Raw genomic sequence first — 17,460 nt, forward strand, 5'->3', positions numbered from 1 at the left:
AGGAATGGCGGAAGGTAACGGATCCCCTCTGCCCTTCCTGGCACTGCCTCCACCAGCCCTGGCAGGACACCAGGAGCAAAGGCTTCTCTGAAGAGGGGCAGAAAAGTACATGGAGGGAAACCACGGGCCTGCCAACCCACGTTACAGGAAACCACGGGCCTGCCAACCCACGTTACAGGAAGCCACGGGACCTACAACCCACGTTACAGGAAACCACGGGACCTACAACCCATGTTACAGGAAACCACGGGACCTACAGCCCACCACCCCGCCCCAGGTGAGCAACCAGCCAAGAGCCAGTGACAAGCACTCGACGAGCCAGGATCTGGCAACTGAAGTCCCCCACTCCCCCCAGTGTTCAGGGTCTGGCCACGACGGGAGCTGGTTTTGAACTAGCTCTTGCAAGTTCAAAGTTCCCAGCAGAAGGCCGGGCAAGCCCACCGCCACTGACACCAACCACCAGGGCCTGGGATAAAACGTTGGCCCCAGGTGACCGGGACATGCATGGCCAAGCGAGGCCACTTCACCCAGTGCCCACCACCATGTTCTTGTCTGGGCTCCACGGGAGGGACTCTGAGGATGGATACTCCCCTTGTCCTCTTCATCCCAGCGGCACATGGCCCAGACCTGCAAGGAAGCCCACAAAGACGCACACGCTGGTTTCGAATGCATTCTGAACCGCTGCTTTAATCCCAGAGAAGTGAAACGCAACGTCTGAGTTTTTAACAACATCCAAAGAGAGAAGAGCCAGAACCCCCGACTTGTGAAAGTCCTGTTTGTTTAAGGCACTCTGCAGAACCAGCTTTCGTCTTTTCTTCCTTCTGGTTTTCCCCACACGGCAGCAGAATACCCGACTCTCTTTTCTCCCAAGAAACGCCCGCACGTTCCTGCTCTTATCATCTCTGGAAATTGGCAACATCACATACAGCAGGAGTCAAAAAGAAAAAAAACAACCAGGGAAGAGCAGCAGTGAATAAAGAACATGGGAGAAAGAGCAGAGACGCCAGACGCTCCCGGATTTCTAGACAAAGGGTTTGGGGGCTGGATTGTGCATTGGGATTTCCAGGGGGTGGGTTCATAGTTTATTAGGTTGTGATAGCAGAAAGACAGGTGACGTCACTGCTAAGGGTATTTCTCTGGCCAATTGTACCCGGATGCTGTTGACTGCCACCAACGACACGTTTTCCCTAAAAGAAGGGCTTTTCCCAAACTCACGCAGGGCTCTGAGGCTTTTCAATGGGTGGGTGGTTTACAAGGTGAAATGCAAATAAATTAAATAAATAAATAAATAAATAGAATAAAGCGCGCGCGCGCGCACACACACACACACACAAAGTGGAAGCAGCTTACAGTTACATGGGGGAAGCCCCCAGTGGGTTCAGATGCAATTCTGGCCAGGGGCTGGCTTGCTTCACAGGCGGCGAGTGTCCTGCCCCACGGGGGTCTCGCTGGGCCCCCCAGGCTACACCCCGACACAACAGAGCGTGCGCTGTCTGTGTAAATTCCTCTAGAGCGTAAAGCAAAACCGTGTGCATAGTGGGGGAGGCTAGAGGGTGTCCGGCTGCCACAGTGCGACTCAAGTGGTCTCCTACAGACTTGTTGCGTTTGGTTGGGGGCGGCTGACTCGGCTGCGTCTTCTACTCCCCCGTCCCGGGCCGGCAGAATCTGCCCGGACGTTTCACGAGAACGGGTTCTCTTGTGATGCTTTGGGCTCCTGCTTCTGGCTCGTGAGCCTGCTGCAGGAGCAGCTGTGGGGCCGGGGGGGCGTAACTGACGGGCCAGTGGCTCAGCAGAGCAGAGGCCTGGCTGCGAACGTGACATGTCAGAAAGGCGGGAAGGTAACCGCCAGCTGAGCCCCTCAAACCCCCCGGCCTTCTGGTTTGGTTCTAGCAAGGGGAGGAAGTTTGCAGGTTCGTATTTCTAAGAACTGGCCCCCCCGCCCCTCCCTGAGATCCCAGGCGCTGGCTACAAGAATTGGAAGGGGGGGAACCAGCTGGAAATGCTCCAATCTAGTGCCATCCCCCTGGGGGCTTTGCTGATGTCGGCCCGTGTCTCCGGGGCGCTCACGGCGTACAGCCCCCGAAGCACCCGCCCCAACTGGCATCGCCCGGCTCTGGATCAGGAATGTCACAATTCCCTGGCCCCACAGATCTCATGTTCATTCTGAACTGCCCCTTCTTCAGCCGCACAGGTGCAAAGCCCACCTGAGCGCCCAGCGACAGCCCAGCCCTGCTGATGCAAGGGAACCGCTCTTCCCCTGCCGGATTTCCAAGCCCCTTGCAGGCGGGGCGGGGCTGGCTCCAGTCGAGCGTGTCTGCCGCCCACAAGCTGGGGTCCCTCGACCAAAGCCATCCCCCGCCCCCCCGCCGCGTCTGCTGAGACAAGTGACCCCAGAACAACTCTGCAACGGCGGGAAGCAGGGGGCGCCTCCCCTGGGGATGCTGGCGGAGCCGGCTTGCCCGGCTTAGAGACCATGCCGCCGCTCAGGAGCCGTCTGTCAATCCTGCAGCGTTTGTATCCAGATGTGCATCCCCTGCCGCCCATTCTGGCCTGCTCAGGGCTGTTGTGCGGGGCTGGGGCTGCAGAAAGAGCCGTGACAGAAATACCTAGAGAAACGCACGATCCCAACACCCGGCGCTCGCTCCGCATCGTCCAGCCCCACAACGCGACCCGGCAACCCCGCGAGACTCGGGAGCACTGAGACTGGCCACAGCACCCCGGTCCCCGCTCTCGGCCTGCCCACTGTCACTAGATGAGCAGGACTGACAAGGTACAAGAACTGCAGCAGGTGCAGCCAGGCCAAACTCTCCAGTCTCCCGCCCCACTGGGAGCCCTGGGGGTCAGGCCTGCCCTGCGGTACTGCCAGCCGCGCAGAGCCCCAGAAGGCAGCGTCCCAGGGCAGCTGCTGCAGGCACTCAGGGCAACACTTCGGCTGTGTCCACATTGGCATGATCTTGTGCAAAAGTGGCCGCTTTTGTGCAAAACTTGCTGCCTCTCTACACTGCCCACTGTGTGCAAGAACACTGACGTTCTACTGTGTGAAATCAGGGCTTCTTGCGCAAGAACTATGATGCTCCTGCTCAGGAAGAAGCCCTTTTGCGTAACTGTTCTTGTGCAAGAGGCCAGTGTGGACAGGCAACATGAGTGTCTTGCGCAAGAAAGCCCTGTGGTTAAAATGGGCATCAGAGCTTCCTTGTGCAAGAGAGCGTCTACACTGGCACGGATGCTCTTGCACAAAGCACATGCCAGTGCAGATGCTCTCTTCTGGAAGAGTTTTTGCACAACTCCTCCGCAAAAGAGTTCTCGCACAAAATCACGCCAGCGTAGACGTAGCCTTCCAGAAACGTCTCGAAGCCCTGGCGCAAGGCAGCCGGCGCCTCAGCAAGAGCGGCCACTTCCTGCTTTCCCGGCGGAGGGGCTCCCTGGAGCGGAACGTCGCGATGGCCGTGCGGAGCCAGGAGACCCGGGTCGTTCTGCGTGCAGGCCTGCAGGGACGGGGATGGGCATTTCTCCCTAGGGAGCTCGGTTGGACGGCTTGTGTGCCCACTGCTCGCTGAAAACGGGCCCCTCCCCAATTCGGCATACAGCGCCCTGCTTGGCAGAGACCAGACAAGTCCTGATGCCACAGGGAGCCGATGCACCGTTCTCCTGGCCTCGGAGAACTGCTCCCAAATCCAAGCCAGCCTGCCAGCCCTGCTGCGGGAAGGCCGGCGGAGGGGCCAGGCAGCGGTGGGCCCCAGCAGTGGGCCGGGCTCAGGACTGTGTGTGGCACGCTGGTCCTGCACCGGCGGCCGGCTGGCTCAGTCCCAACTTCCACAACCAGGTACATCATCCAAGGAAAGAACCCGTGCCGACTCCCGGCCCCTGGCTCCCCCCGCCGACTCCCGGCCCCTGGCTCCCCCGCCGACTCCCGGCCCCTGGCTCCCCCCGCCGACTCCCGGCCCCTGGCTCCCCCGCCGACTCCCGGCCCCTGGCTCCCCCGCCGACTCCCGGCCCCTAAGGCTTTGGGAGCCTCGAGCACAAAGAGTGGGGGGGGGGGGATCACCAAGGGGCAGAGCCCTGGCTGGTGTCGGCCAGCCAATGCCACCGGTATCCACAGAGGTACCACCCCCAGCCAATCAGAGGTCAGCGATCCTGCGTCACTCGGCTCATCCCCCCAGGGACTGCCCGATGGGCCGGGCCGTGCATGAAACCATCCCAGCCGTTCCTCAAATGGAGAAGGCAGCAGGTCAGGAGGAGGGGGAGGGACCCCCCCAGAAAAGGGCCAAGTGAGAGCACCCTGCTGGGGAGCAGCAGCCCCTCGCTGAGGCGCCACGGAGCGTTCGCGCAGGCCTGGGACCAGCGACTCTGTTCCCAATCCACAGCACGAAGTCCTCCAGGCTGCCCTGCGCGGGGAGAAGACGCTGCCACACCCAGCCACCCGGCTGAGACCTTCCTGCCGACGGGGTCTGGTTTTCAAAGCCACACTGGGGGCATTGGGACTCCAAATTACCGCCACCTGGGTTAGATGGACACAGCACAGAGACCCGTCCGGGGGCGGGGGAACCTCCCCGCCAGATCGCACCTCACACTCACTTCACCTCCTCTGGACCCTGATGGTCAGACTCGGACCAGTGATGTTTGTTCAAGAGACTCGTGTGTCATTGGGCAGGTACGTTCCCACCGATCCCGGGGCACAGCCAGCCCAGAGCCAGCAGAAGCCCTGAATACGCCAGAAACACGAGTGCACCGCCGGGAACCCTGCCGTGCCGGTCTCAGGAGGCTCAGAAGCAAGGTGGGGAGAACGCAGCAAACCATGAACTCGGTGAAAGGGGAGCGTGCGGCACCAAGCAGAGCCCTGGATTTCAAAGCACCGAAATCACCACGGAAATCAGCCTAGAAATCCGTCTCCAGAGAGAGCCAGGCTAATGCTGTCAGAAGGGTTTTGGACCAAGCCGCCAGGAGAAGCTAAGGCCAACGTCGCTCACAGCACTTAGGGGCCCGGCAGGGTGTGCGCCGAGTGAAGGCAGGCGGGGGGAGGCCTCTGAACCGTGCAATTCTGAGGGTGGTTTCGTTGTAAGAAGCCTGAATTCACACAACAAAGGAAACTTTCTCCTTCTGTTACCGAGAGATTAGCGGCTTCTGAGAGCAGCGACCCAAGGTCCCAAGTCATCTCTGGGCCCACGTAGGAAGGGCAGACGTAGCAGCCTGCAGGCAGCATGGATCTGTATCATCTCACACCAGTGAGGACTCGACAGACAGAGTTCCTCTGGGCTGGGGTCAATATTAAGAGTGTCCCTGGCCATCCTACAGAGACTTTCTTTAAACTAGTAGCTGGGTCCGTACTAGGGATGTTAAAATGCATTTCATAAGGTAACCATGTAACTGCTGGAAGTTTCATCGGTTACACGTGAGGCGGCAGGCGGTTCCCCATGAGTACCTCTTCCCTCCCCCCCACCCCCGTGCTGCTAGCTCTGGTACAGAGGCAGCAGCGCAGGGGAAGAGGGGAGCAGGCGGCTCCCCGGGATCTGGTGCGCCCAGGGAGCCAGTTTTTAAGCCAGCTCCCCGTGGGTACCAGGAGCCTGCATGTAAACGCGAAGATTAACCGATGCTTATCGGTTAACCACATGCACGGTTACACTGTCACATCCCTAGTCAATACTGTGGACCATCCCTTAGCCACACTGGGCTGAGTCATTAGCGAAACGACCCTGCTTACCCACCACCTCTTCTGCTGTTCTCTTGCTGTGTTGGGAAAAGCAGGAGGCTTTGCCGCGGGGAAACCGCCGAGGAGTTTTCATGAGCTGGCCCCCTTCCTTTTGGAGACCCTTCCCCTTGCCCCGGCCAAGGGACAGGCAGGCGGTCCCCATGTGCTAGCACCCCGGCTCCAGAGCAAGGCCCTCTGGCCTGGAGCACGCTGGCGCAGTGACACCGCTCTGGGGCAGTTGGGGACGAGGCTTGCCGCATGACCAGCCAGTCACACGGAAAAGGAGCGAGCAGCCCAGCTCCTTGCGACGGCCTCACGCGTGCAAAGGGACTAGGTGAACGATGGAGCGCACCCAAGCTTGCTGGAGCCATGCAAACACCCTCCCCCGGCTCTCTCCTCGCTGCACGGACAGATGCTGCCCATCACCTGTCTTCGGACCAGGCAGTATTCCTGCCTCTTTCAAAGGAAGGGCGCGGGGAAGAGGAAATGGAGGGGCGGGGAAGACTAGTGCATCTGAGAACTAAATGACATGGAGATTTCCCTCGGAACCAGGCCGCTCCTACAGTGACGACTACTGGAAACACCGAGATGCATGCAAAACGGCCTCCTTCCGTCTGGTGGAAGAGATCATTCCGGGGAAGAGGAAGGGAGTTCACACTGGACTTCAGTTCAGCACCTTGGACAGTTCCCTGTGGCCCGCAGGTCTCTGGCGAAGTGGAACAGACGGCATGGGCTAGACCCCGCTTTGTAAACATTCCTGTTGTTCCAATGAGCAAGCGGATCATTTGATTATCAATCAAAACTGCATAGGTATAAAACCGGGGCACCGCCCGCCCCTGCTGCCAGAGCAGGTTCCAACTGGCAGGCCATGGACACGCGGTGTGCTCGGGCTCCATGTCTACCTCGAATTGGTGGGGAAGCAGCGTTTGCCGCAGGCACGGTTTCATTGTGTTCGCGGCCCTTGCGCGCCACGGCAAGGGAACGCGAGCTATTCCGGTAAGAAACCCTCTGCCAGCCAAAATAGCCTAGAAGTTCGGCCATCGTCGGCAGTCCCCCAGCTCGGCGAGTCCTCCTCTGTGACACAGCTTTCGCCGCTGCTGGGTGCCACGCTCCTGCTGAATAAGAAGAAGCCCTATTTGCACTCTGACCTGCCCAGGCAGATGGGCCCCCCAGGTCTGCTTTGGCTCAAGAAATCCAGCCCATTTGCACCACGCCAGCCGCAAGGAAGTCCTCCAGCAAGCCCGCCCACACGCCATCTACTTGGGAGGTATCACGACCAGCGGCTGGCCTCGCTTGGGTCTCCACATGAGGACCTGGGCATCGTTGGCGTTGGGTTTCACTAGTGCGTTTGGGGGGATGGGTTCCATCCGGCTCAGAATCCGGGGCTGCTCCTGCTGAGTCCTTCCCACTAGTCGCGCTCGCTGCCCCAGCAGCTGCATGGGGTCCACTTCAATCTCCACGCGCATCCGCCACTTGATGGTCTGCAGGATGATCTTCTCCTTGGTGGTCATGTTCATGGCCACGAGCCATGTGGTGAAGCTCTGGTCCCTCTTAATCCTGGTCAGCAGCGGCACGTTGCTGTCACTCACCGGGATCGCCCACGTCACACTCGGGTAAAAATTGTCATTCATACTGACTGAGAACCGGGAGACCTTGCTGGTGGGCCCCACCAAGGTCACGGTTTCCGTGGTGTTCCCGTACCAGGGGTAGCTCACACCATCAGAGTCGCTGATGGCTTTTACTCGCCCTTCTCGCAGGTCGGGAAGTTCCCAGCTGGACCTAGGAAATGACAATGAAAGAACCCAGTTAGAGACCACGTGGCGCCAGCTCCTGGCTCACTCCTGTAGCCTACAGCAGGGTGGGCTCAAAAGCTCTTATTGGAATCATGATTTACATCCGCAAGCAGGGAACCTCGATTTTCATCTGTTCTAACCGTGTTCTGCCTTTCTCTTCCTTATTTTCCGATAAAAAGGTTGATTGAATGGCGGCCATTAAAATACGTTGAGCTGCAACTCAATAGACCGTTACCCAATAAGCATCAGTCTTAACGGTGATGCTTGCCGGGTAACAGTTAACTGGTGCCCAGGAACAGCCCCCGCCCGCGCCCCGCTGTGGACTGCTCCAGCCCCGCCAGGCCTGCGCATGGGGCTGCAGGCTCCCAGCCTCGCAGGGCCAGGAACCCAGAGCAGACGCTGGCAGAGCCTGCCCCACACGGGATCAGCAATGCTCCTCCGCCCCCCAACCCCTGCTTGTGGCTGGGAGAGTCGCTCCAGCCCCTCCGCCCCCTCTTGAATTGGTTAACCGGTTTAAGATGGCATTTAACCAGCTCACCCGAAACGGGAGTTCACGTCCCTAACCTAGAGTAGAGCTACTGCGCTTCCCTTAGCTGAAACGCGGAAACGAGGGGAGTCTGGCCCGATCCCCCTTTGGAGAAGCCCTGGTGATACGCACCCCATTGCCACTCACTTCCACTAATTCCCCGTCAGTGGCAACCGCCTGGCTAACCCCCGAGCAGCCGCTGAAAACCTCAAGCCAAGCGATCGACCCAAGCCAGCAGCAAAGCGAGTCCCTGCAGGCCACAGCCCCCTTCCCCGGCAGGGGCGCGAGGGCAAAGCCAAGGAAGGTCCTGCTGCCCGGGAGCAAACGTGCATCCGCCAAGAGCAAGTGTAACCGGTGGGTTTCTGCGCCGACGCGGGGCGAGGCCGTGGCTTTGCCGACATGGCTCTCAATGGATTTCTCAGCGGTGGGGCCCGACCACAGGGCCGAGTCCCTTCCATCGGGTCCCTCACTGGCTCACACGCTGGGGGAGCCAGAGCTGCCCCCATCCACGGCACCCACAGCACAGCTGGGCAAGCAGCAGAGCCCCGTGGCGGGGCAGGGTGTCTCTGTGGCTTCCTACTGTCCTCGAATAGGCACGAACGACATTTCTGCAAACCCCTGGGGGAGCAGCCCCGCTCCGATCCCACAGGCAGTGCAGCTCTGGGGAGCAGCCAGTTTGCAAACTGCCCCCCAACAAGACCAAGAGCCGGACCTCCCACCCGCCTTGCCAGGCCGCCGCGAAGGGAAGAGCAGCCCCACCGCTTCACTTGATCCAACTGCTGCCGTCCGATCTCCCAACGCTGCGCCCTGCCCGGCCCAGCTCTCAACGTGGTCCCGGCTGGACGCTGCCTGGAAAGGCTGCCGGCACCGGCACAGGGAGCCCAGGAAGGACAGAGGGGCCGGGGCAGGATAAAACACAAGTGCGCGTAGCTGTGGCCAAGCGCTCCGCCCGGAAGAGCCGCGAGGCCCAGAGGGGCCATGGGGCAGCTCCCGGCAGGGGAAGCTGGGTTACGTTTCCCGGGCAGCTGATGAAATCAGTTCTTGGACACTGCCCAGCACTCCCGAGCCATCCCCCCGACCTGCTAATGGAGCGCCAGGCTCGTGGGCGGCAGCGCTGCTCTTGGCCCTGGTGCGGCTCAGCGCCGATCTCGCCACGCCCACACATTAACCCCGGTCCAAGCCTGCCCGGCCAGCCCCCGCGCCTACACCCAGCCCAGCCACGCTCCGAGCTCGCGGCTTCCCCCACCTTGCGCCCAGGTGCACCCTCTGTGCAACGGTGTAACTGGTGACCAGAAACTCAGGAAGCCTGACCGGCGTTCCAGTAACAATCTGGGGTCACTGCTACCCATTTCTCTGGGGGACGATCTGCCGTGGCGGGGGCTGCTCTCTTGCCATCACTAGCCACGATTACCCTTCCCCCGGCAGGGGCCTTTGGGAGCCATTGGGCGTCCCAGCAGGCCCGCCGGAGATGCAAGCCCTCGGCCGGGGAGGCTTTGCGTGAGGTGTGACTGGCGCTGGCTTGGCAGGAGCTAACCAGCTAACAATTACGGGTTAGCTGGTTAACCCGTACTGGATGAGGCTCACCGGTTAACCAGTGGCCCCCTGGGCTGCAGCAGCCCCCTACCCAGCCCGTGTAAGTGGTTAACGGCTTGACTGGGGTTTCAAAACCCTGGAACAATTATACAGCGATTACTTCCCATCTGGACTCTCGTACGTGGACAAAGAGATTTCCAGCTGCCTAATAAGGCCAGTAAATCTCCCCACGCAGGCAAGCCCGTAGACAGATGAAAGATGGCATGTGAGTGCCTCAAGATCTAGGGCAAGAGGGGTCATGTAAGTGGCTTAGACAGAGATCCAGGAGAGTGGTGTTTAGAAGCGCCCGGCCCCGACGCACACGCTGCTCTGCTGTCAGTGAGACGAATCCGAGCAGGTCCCAAGAACTAGACTTCCGTGGGATTTTTTCCATTTGCCGCGGATCCCTGCATCTGTAGCCCTCCGAAAAACACCCTCTGCTTCGTAAAAGGGGCTCTGAAGGAAAGTGAGGAGACGGGTTTGAGTTACTCTCGCAGCGGCAAACCCCAGGCTGCCGTGTCAAGGAAAGCCAGGGAGTGCCAACACACCACACTGCGTTTCAAGTGCGGCTGCCAGGGCCCGAGTGGAGAAAAGGACGCCGGCGCCCCCGCTCTTTCCATCCACAGACCCCACAACGCTCCCGTCGCGGGCACAGCCGGGGAAAGGACGTGGTCCCACGGCAATGGCAGAGCGCAGTGCTCTAGCCACTAGAGAATGCTGCCTCCCGTTCCGTCCCCAGACAAAGGATGTAGCACAGCCGGACGGCTCTCCCTCGCCCCCGCGGCTTGTTTTTAATCTAGCTACGTGCCAAAGGGCGCAGACACCCATCGATCTGAACCTCCCGCAGCCACACTTCCCTGCAGCACCCTGGGCCAACGGCACGAGTGACGCGGAGGCACAAACCAACACACCAGGCTAAGTGCCAGCTGGGAGGGCTTTCCGCGGACGTCACTTACGTAACCACGTTTGCGGGGCCGCGGCTGCGCCAGCCGCGAACATCCCACAAAACCTCCTGACACAGGGAACCTCGGCCTGCGGGTGGGCCTTGGTCCTGGAACAAAACCTGTTTCAGGGAGCAACTCGATGGCTCTGGGTCTATTTTCCTGCCGATCCCTGTGCAGGAAGCATTCAGAGCAGCCTCCAGGATGGAGAGCCACACTCAGAAACCTCGATTCTCAATTACCCTACATAGTGTGTCCTCGTTTCACCCCGGGCACAGCCAGCCTGAAACCCTGCCGCTTCCGTCCTGAGCAGCAGCCCACACCCGCTCCGTGCAGGGCAGATGGGGAAGGACAGAAGTTTCTAATAACGGAGCCTGCGGGGCTCAGACGCCCGGGCACCAGCTCTGCCCAGCGACACAGTCTCTCCGCTGCGTCCGCACCAGGGATCCATTCCTGCCCCTTTGCGCTCCGCTGCCAGGGCAGGCACTACACAAGGCCATAAAATAGACATCACCACAAACTCAACAACAGGCGCCATTTCTCAGTACCCTCCTGAGTCACCGGTGCACACCCATTCGCCTGGGAAAAGGAATTTTTAATGACGGTTTTATGCAAAACGTGAGCACAAATACTCCCTTTTTTTATACATAAAGAAAAAAGGTTCAGTTCATCTCCTGCAATAACCCTCTGCGATCCCACAGCGCAGCAGCCAGCAGCTAGAGCGGGACTCCCCAGCCAGAGCACTGCTGCGGCAGAGCGATCAACGGGAACGAGAAACAACCCTCTTACAAGCACCAACCATTCCTGACACAAGCCAGGGCTTGACAAGCTCTCTGATGGTGCAGTCTTTTTATAGCCTGCGACTCCAGTTCCTGAAGCGTGCGTGACTAGTGGTACATGCAAGCACCTGGCAGATCAGAACAGAAAGCTCCGCGGCACCTCGGCTTCCTTTTAACTGGGAACCCTTCGGACACTTGGATTGCTCCAGGATGGGTCTCAGGGATTCGGTTTGGGAATCACAGGGTGAGGGGCTCTGTCTGGGTGACCGTATCTGGCCTTAAAATCTGTACCTCTTCCTCCCGCTCCCTAGAGGCTTTAAGACACGCCTTGCAAGGAACAATTGTTCCTTGCCCGGCTGTGCATTGCACAGAGTCGGTCTGTATTCCTTTAACAGCTCAGGCACACAAAGCACCTGGAACACCAGATCCACTTCCTGTCCTAAAGGGAAATGAAGAAGCTACAGCCACAGGCAATTGGAGCTGCAGGCCAAGATCGCGTCTCGTCCCTGCTGTGGCCGGGGTAGCAGGCTGCTGGTTAAGGAGGCAGCAGATGGTTCCAGCCGCACACCCACGGAGGCCTGCAGATGAAAGGGTACTGCTGCCACCGGTGCCGACAGCTCTCTGGGCAGGGTGTTACGTAGCCGTACACTAGCATTACAGTCACTCCACTGAGAACGGGATGTCAGCTTCGTGATTAAGGGGGTATTGACAGCCTGCCAGCTCCCAGCAGGACAGGCACCGAAAGGCACAATTCCACAGAGCACAGAGAAACATGGCGCTTCCCTCCCCCCGCTACTTGCCAGGCCTACCTCTGGCAGCCAACCCTGCAACCAAAGCAGAATGGGACAGCCGGCTGCCAGCACTTGCGGGGGGCAGCTGGGAAGCCGGGGGCCAGTGGGAAGATTTCCTGCACCCCTCCCCCTCACGCACGCAGGCCCGGAGATCCAAAGCCTCTTTCGGATCCCCAGCAGCGGGCAGGGAAGCCCTTTGCACACAGGAATCACACACACACCCCGGGACTCCCATTGTCCACGCAACACTCAGAGGGCGGCTCTTACGGTGGCAGCACCCCACCCTTCAGGCCCAGGAACAGGTGGGGCAGGTGGCAAATGGGATGGCCTGTCAGTGTCCCGAACATGCCCAGGTGGCTGTAGGTGTGTAGAGCTCCATGGGGTTGCAGGGTGCGGTGTAAGGTGCAGGGGAGGATCTCGGGGTTCAGAATAGGGCGTGGGGGTGCAGGGTGGGATACCAGGTCGCAAGGGAGGACTCTGGAGTGCAGGGTGGGATACCAGAGTGCAGAGGAGCATTTTGGGGTGTAGGGTGGGATACCGGCGCATGGGGGTGCTTACATGCCCAGGTTGCTGTAGGTGTTGTAGAACTCTATGTGGGTGCAGGGCAGGGTCCCGGGGGTGCTTACATGCCCAGGTGGCTGTAGGTATTGTAGAACTCCTTATGGATGCAGGGCAGGGTGTGGGGGTTCAGGGGAGGGTTTCGAGAGTGAGGGACGGGGTCTCAGGGCACAGGGGTGCTTACATGCCCAGGTCGCTGTAGGTGTTGTAGAACTCTATGTGGGTGCAGGGCAGGGTACCGGGGGTGCTTACATGCCCAGGTGGCTGTAGGTATTGTAGAACTCCTTATGGATGCAGGGCAGGGTGTGGGGGTTCAGAGGAGGGTCTCGAGAGTGAGGGACGGGGTCTCAGGGCACAGGGGTGCTTACATGCCCAGGTCGCTGTAGATGTAGAACTCCATGTGAGTGCAAGGGAAGATCTCGGGGAGCAGGGGAGGGTTTTGGGGTGCAGGGGAGAGTCTCAGTGCGCAGGGGTGCTTACATGCCTAGGTCACTGTAGATGCAGAACTCCATGTGAGTGCAGGGGAGGATCTCGGGGAGCAGGGGAGGGTTTCAGGGTGCAATGCAGGGTCTCGGGCACAGGGGTGCTTACATGCCCAGGTCGCTGTAGGTGTTGTAGAACTGCACGTGGGTGCAGGACAGGGTGTGGGGGCCCACGGGAGGACCTGGGAGTGCAGGGGAGAGTTTTGGAATGCCGGGAGGGATCTTGGGGTGCGCGGGGGCGCATACATGCCCAGGTCGCTGTAGATGTTGTAGAAATCCATGTGGGTGCAGGGTGGGATACCGGGGTGCAGGGCAGGGTTGGGGGTGCACAGTGGGCTGTGGGGGTGCAGGGGGGTACAAGGGTGCAGGGGAGGATGTGAGGGCACACGGGGGGTTCTGGGGTGCAGGGCAGGATCTCGGGGTACAGAGCCGAGGCGTAGGTGCAGGGCGGAGTTTGAGAGTGCAGGACAGGCTGTGGGGATGCAGGTGGAATACCGGGGTGCAGGGCAGGGTTTGGGGGCGCAGGGGGAGTACCAGGGTGCAGGGCAGGATTTTGGGGTACAGAGCCAGGCTGTGGGGGTGCATAGAGGTACCAGGGTGCAGGGGAGGATGTGAGGGCGCATGGGGAGTACTGGGGCGCAAGGGAGGATCTCGGGGTACAGAGCTGGGGTGTGGGTGCAGGGGAGGGTTTGAGGGCGCAGGTGGGGTCCCAGGCCGCAGGGCGGGATGTGGGGGCGCAGGGCGGGTCCCAGGGTGCAGGGCGGGATGTGGGGATGCAGGGGGACCCGGGGCGCAGGGGGTCCGGGGCGGGGCACTTACATGCCCAGGTCGCCGTAGGTGTTGTGGAAGTCCATGTGGGTGCAGGGGGGGGTTTGGGGGCACAGGAGGGTGCAGGGGGGTTTGGGGGCGCAGGGCGGGGCGCAGGGGGGGTGCCAGGGCGAAGGGTGGCACTTACATGCCCAGGTCGCCATAGGTGTTGTAGAAGTCCATGTGGGTACGGGGGGGGTTGGGGGTGCAGGGCGGGGCGCAGAGGGGTGCGGGGGGGTCCCGGGGTGCGGGAGGGCGTGGGGGGGGTCCCGGGAGGGCGTGGGGGGGCTTACATGCCCAGGTCGCCGTAGGTGTTGTAGAAGTCCATGTGGGTGCAGGAGGGGTTTGGGGGCGCGGGGGGGTCCCGGGGCGCGGGGGGGTGCAGGGGAGGGTTTGGGGGCGCAGTGGGGTCCCGGGGGGGTCCCGGGGGCGCTTACATGCCCAGCTCGCCGTAGGTGTTGTGGAAGTCCATGTGGGTGCAGGGGAGGGTTTGGGGGCGCAGGGCGGGGTACAGGGGGGGTGCCAGGGGGGGTCCCGGGGGCGCAGGGGGGTCCCGGGGGTGCTTACATGCCCAGCTCGTCGTAGGTGTTGTGGAAGTCCATGTGGGTGCAGGGGAGGGTTTGGGGGCGCAGGGCGGGGTACAGGGGGGGTGCCAGGGGGGGTCCCGGGGGCGCAGGGGGGTCCCGGGGGTGCTTACATGCCCAGTTCGTCGTAGGTGTTGTGGAAGTCCATGTGGGTGCAGGGGAGGGTTTGGGGGCGCGGGGGGGGTCCCGGGGCGCAGGGGGGGTCCCGGGGGGGTCCCGGGGGCGCTTACATGCCCAGCTCGCCGTAGGTGTTGTGGAAGTCCATGTGGGCGCAGGGGAGGGTTTGGGGGCACAGGGCGGGGCGCAGGGGGGTGCAGGGGAGGGTTTGGGGGCGCAGGGGGGTCCCGGGGGCGCTTACATGCCCAGCTCGCCGTAGGTGTTGTGGAAGTCCATGTGGGTGCAGGGGAGGGTTTGGGGGCGCAGGGCGGCGTCCCGGGGGCGCAGAGGGGTGCAGGGGGGGTCCCGGGGCGCAGGGGGGGTCCCGGGGGGTCCCGTGGGGCCCGGGGCGCTTACATGCCCAGCTCGCCGTAGGTGTTGTGGAAGTCCATGTGGGTGCAGGGGAGGGTTTGGGGGCGCAGGGCGGGGTCCCGGGGGCGCAGAGGGGTGCAGGGCGGGGTCCCGGGGCGCAGGGGGGGTCCCGGGGGGGTCCTGGGGGCGCTTACATGCCCAGCTCGCCGTAGGTGTTGTGGAAGTCCATGTGGGTGCAGGGGAGGGTTTGGGGGCGCAGGGGGTGGGTCCGGGGGGGTCCCGGGGGGGTCCCGGGGGCGCTTACATGCCCAGCTCGCCGTAGGTGTTGTGGAAGTCCATGTGGGTGCAGGGGAGGGTTTGGGGGCGCAGGGGGGGGTCCCGGGGGGGTCCCGGGGGGGTCCCGGGGCGCAGGGGGGTCCCGGGGGCGCTTACATGCCCAGCTCGCCGTAGGTGTTGTGGAAGTCCATGTGGGTGCAGGGGAGGGTTTGGGGGCGCAGGGTGGGGTCCCGGGGGCGCAGAGGGGTGCAGGGCGGGGTCCCGGGGCGCAGGAGGGGTCCCGGGGGGGTCCTGGGGGCGCTTACATGCCCAGCTCGCCGTAGGTGTTGTGGAAGTCCATGTGGGTGCAGGGGAGGGTTTGGGGGCGCAGGGGGGGGTCCCGGGGGGGTCTCGGGGGGGTCCCGGGGGCGCTTACATGCCCAGCTCGCCGTAGGTGTTGTTGAAGTCCATGTTGGTGCAGGGGAGGGTTTGGGGGCGCAGGGGGGGGTCCCGGGGGGGTCCCGGGGGGGTCCCGGGGCGCAGGGGGGTCCCGGGGGCGCTTACATGCCCAGCTCGCCGTAGGTGTTGTGGAAGTCCATGTGGGTGCAGGGGAGGGTTTGGGGGCGCAGGGCGGGGTCCCGGGGGCGCAGAGGGGTGCAGGGCGGGGTCCCGGGGCGCAGGGGGGGTCCCGGGGGGGTCCTGGGGGCGCTTACATGCCCAGCTCGCCGTAGGTGTTGTGGAAGTCCATGTGGGTGCAGGGGAGGGTTTGGGGGCGCAGGGGGGGGTCCCGGGGGGGTCCCGGGGGGGCCCGGGGCGCTTACATGCCCAGCTCGCCGTAGGTGTTGTGGAAGTCCATGTGGGTGCAGGGGAGGGTTTGGGGGCGCAGGGGGGGTCCCGGGGGGGTCCCGGGGGCGCAGGGGGGGCCCGGGTCCGCTTACATGCCCAGCTCGCCGTAGGTGTTGTGGAAGTCCATGTGGGTGCAGGGGAGGGTTTGGGGGTGCAGGGGGGGGTCCCGGGGGCGCAGGGGGGTCCCGGGGGGGTCCCGGGGGGCCCGGGGCGCTTACATGCCCAGCTCGCCGTAGGTGTTGTGGAAGTCCATGTGGGTGCAGGGGAGGGTTTGGGGGTGCAGGGGGGGGGTCCGGGGGTCCCAGGGGGGGTCCCGGGGCGCAGGGGGGTCCCGGGGGGGGCCCGGGGCGCTTACATGCCCAGCTCGCCGTAGGTGTTGTGGAAGTCCATGTGGGTGCAGGGGAGGGTTTGGGGGCGCAGGGGGGGTCCCGGGGGGGTCCGGGGGGGCCCGGGGCGCTTACATGCCCAGCTCGCCGTAGGTGTTGTGGAAGTCCATGTGGGTGCAGGGGAGGGTTTGGGGGCGCAGGGGGGGTCCCGGGGGGGTCCGGGGGGGCCCGGGGCGCTTACATGCCCAGCTCGCCGTAGGTGTTGTGGAAGTCCATGTGGGTGCAGGGGAGGGTTTGGGGGTGCAGGGGGGGTCCCGGGGCGCAGGGGGGGTCCCGGGGGGGCGCAGGGGGGTCCCGGGGGCGCTTACATGCCCAGCTCGCCGTAGGTGTTGTGGAAGTCCATGTGGGTGCAGGCCTGCACCCAGCCCACCACCCAGGTGTGGCGGCGCGGGATGGGCGGCAGGCTGCCGCGGGCGGCGGCGCGGAAGAAGGGCGTGCGGTAGCGCAGCACCACGGGCGAGCTCTCCTCGATGGCGGTGGCGCCCGGCTCGATGGCGGCGGACACGTCGCTCAGGACGATGTTGTCGCGCCGCACGCGCGCCTTGCAGGCCACGCTCTGCAGGCAGCCCATGGCCCCCCCGGGCCCCCCGGCCGCGCATCCCCCCGCGCCCCGAGCCGCCGGGCGGGGAGCCGCGGGCACGTGCGCCGCTGCGCCGGCCGGGGCGGGGCTGCCGGGATCGCGGGGGGGGGGGCATGGAGGGAGGGGCGGGGTTCGGGGGGGGAGGACCGTGGAGGGGTTAATGCGGGGGGGCAGGGGGTTGTGGGGTGTAGGACTGGAGGGGTTAATGCGGGGGGCAGGGGGTTGTGGGGTGTAGGACCGTGGAGGGGTTAATGCGGGGGGGCAGGGGGCTGTGGGGGGAGGACCGTGGAGGGGTTAATGCGGGGGGGCAGGGGGCTGTGGGGGCAGGACCGTGGAGGGGTTAATGCGGGGGGGCAGGGGGCTGTGGGGGGAGGACCGTGGAGGGGTTAATGCGGGGGGGGCAGGG

General features: G+C 63.2%; 1 protein-coding gene across 1 annotated transcript; it reads right to left on the reverse strand.

Moving 5' to 3' along the window:
• Positions 1–667: 667 nt before the first annotated feature.
• FAM78B (family with sequence similarity 78 member B) lies at positions 668–17,116 on the reverse strand. Its single transcript, XM_075937066.2, has 2 exons — positions 16,783–17,116; positions 668–7,465 (listed from the first exon to the last, which is right to left on the reverse strand). Exons 1-2 carry the CDS (start codon positions 17,043–17,045, stop codon positions 6,943–6,945), a joined length of 786 nt encoding a protein of 261 aa, XP_075793181.2. The 5' UTR covers positions 17,046–17,116; the 3' UTR covers positions 668–6,942.
• Positions 17,117–17,460: the final 344 nt, after the last annotated feature.

This window comes from Pelodiscus sinensis, chromosome 9 (genome assembly GCF_052426305.1).
Source record: "Pelodiscus sinensis isolate ZL-2025 chromosome 9, ASM5242630v1, whole genome shotgun sequence".
NCBI lineage: Eukaryota > Metazoa > Chordata > Testudines > Trionychidae > Pelodiscus > Pelodiscus sinensis.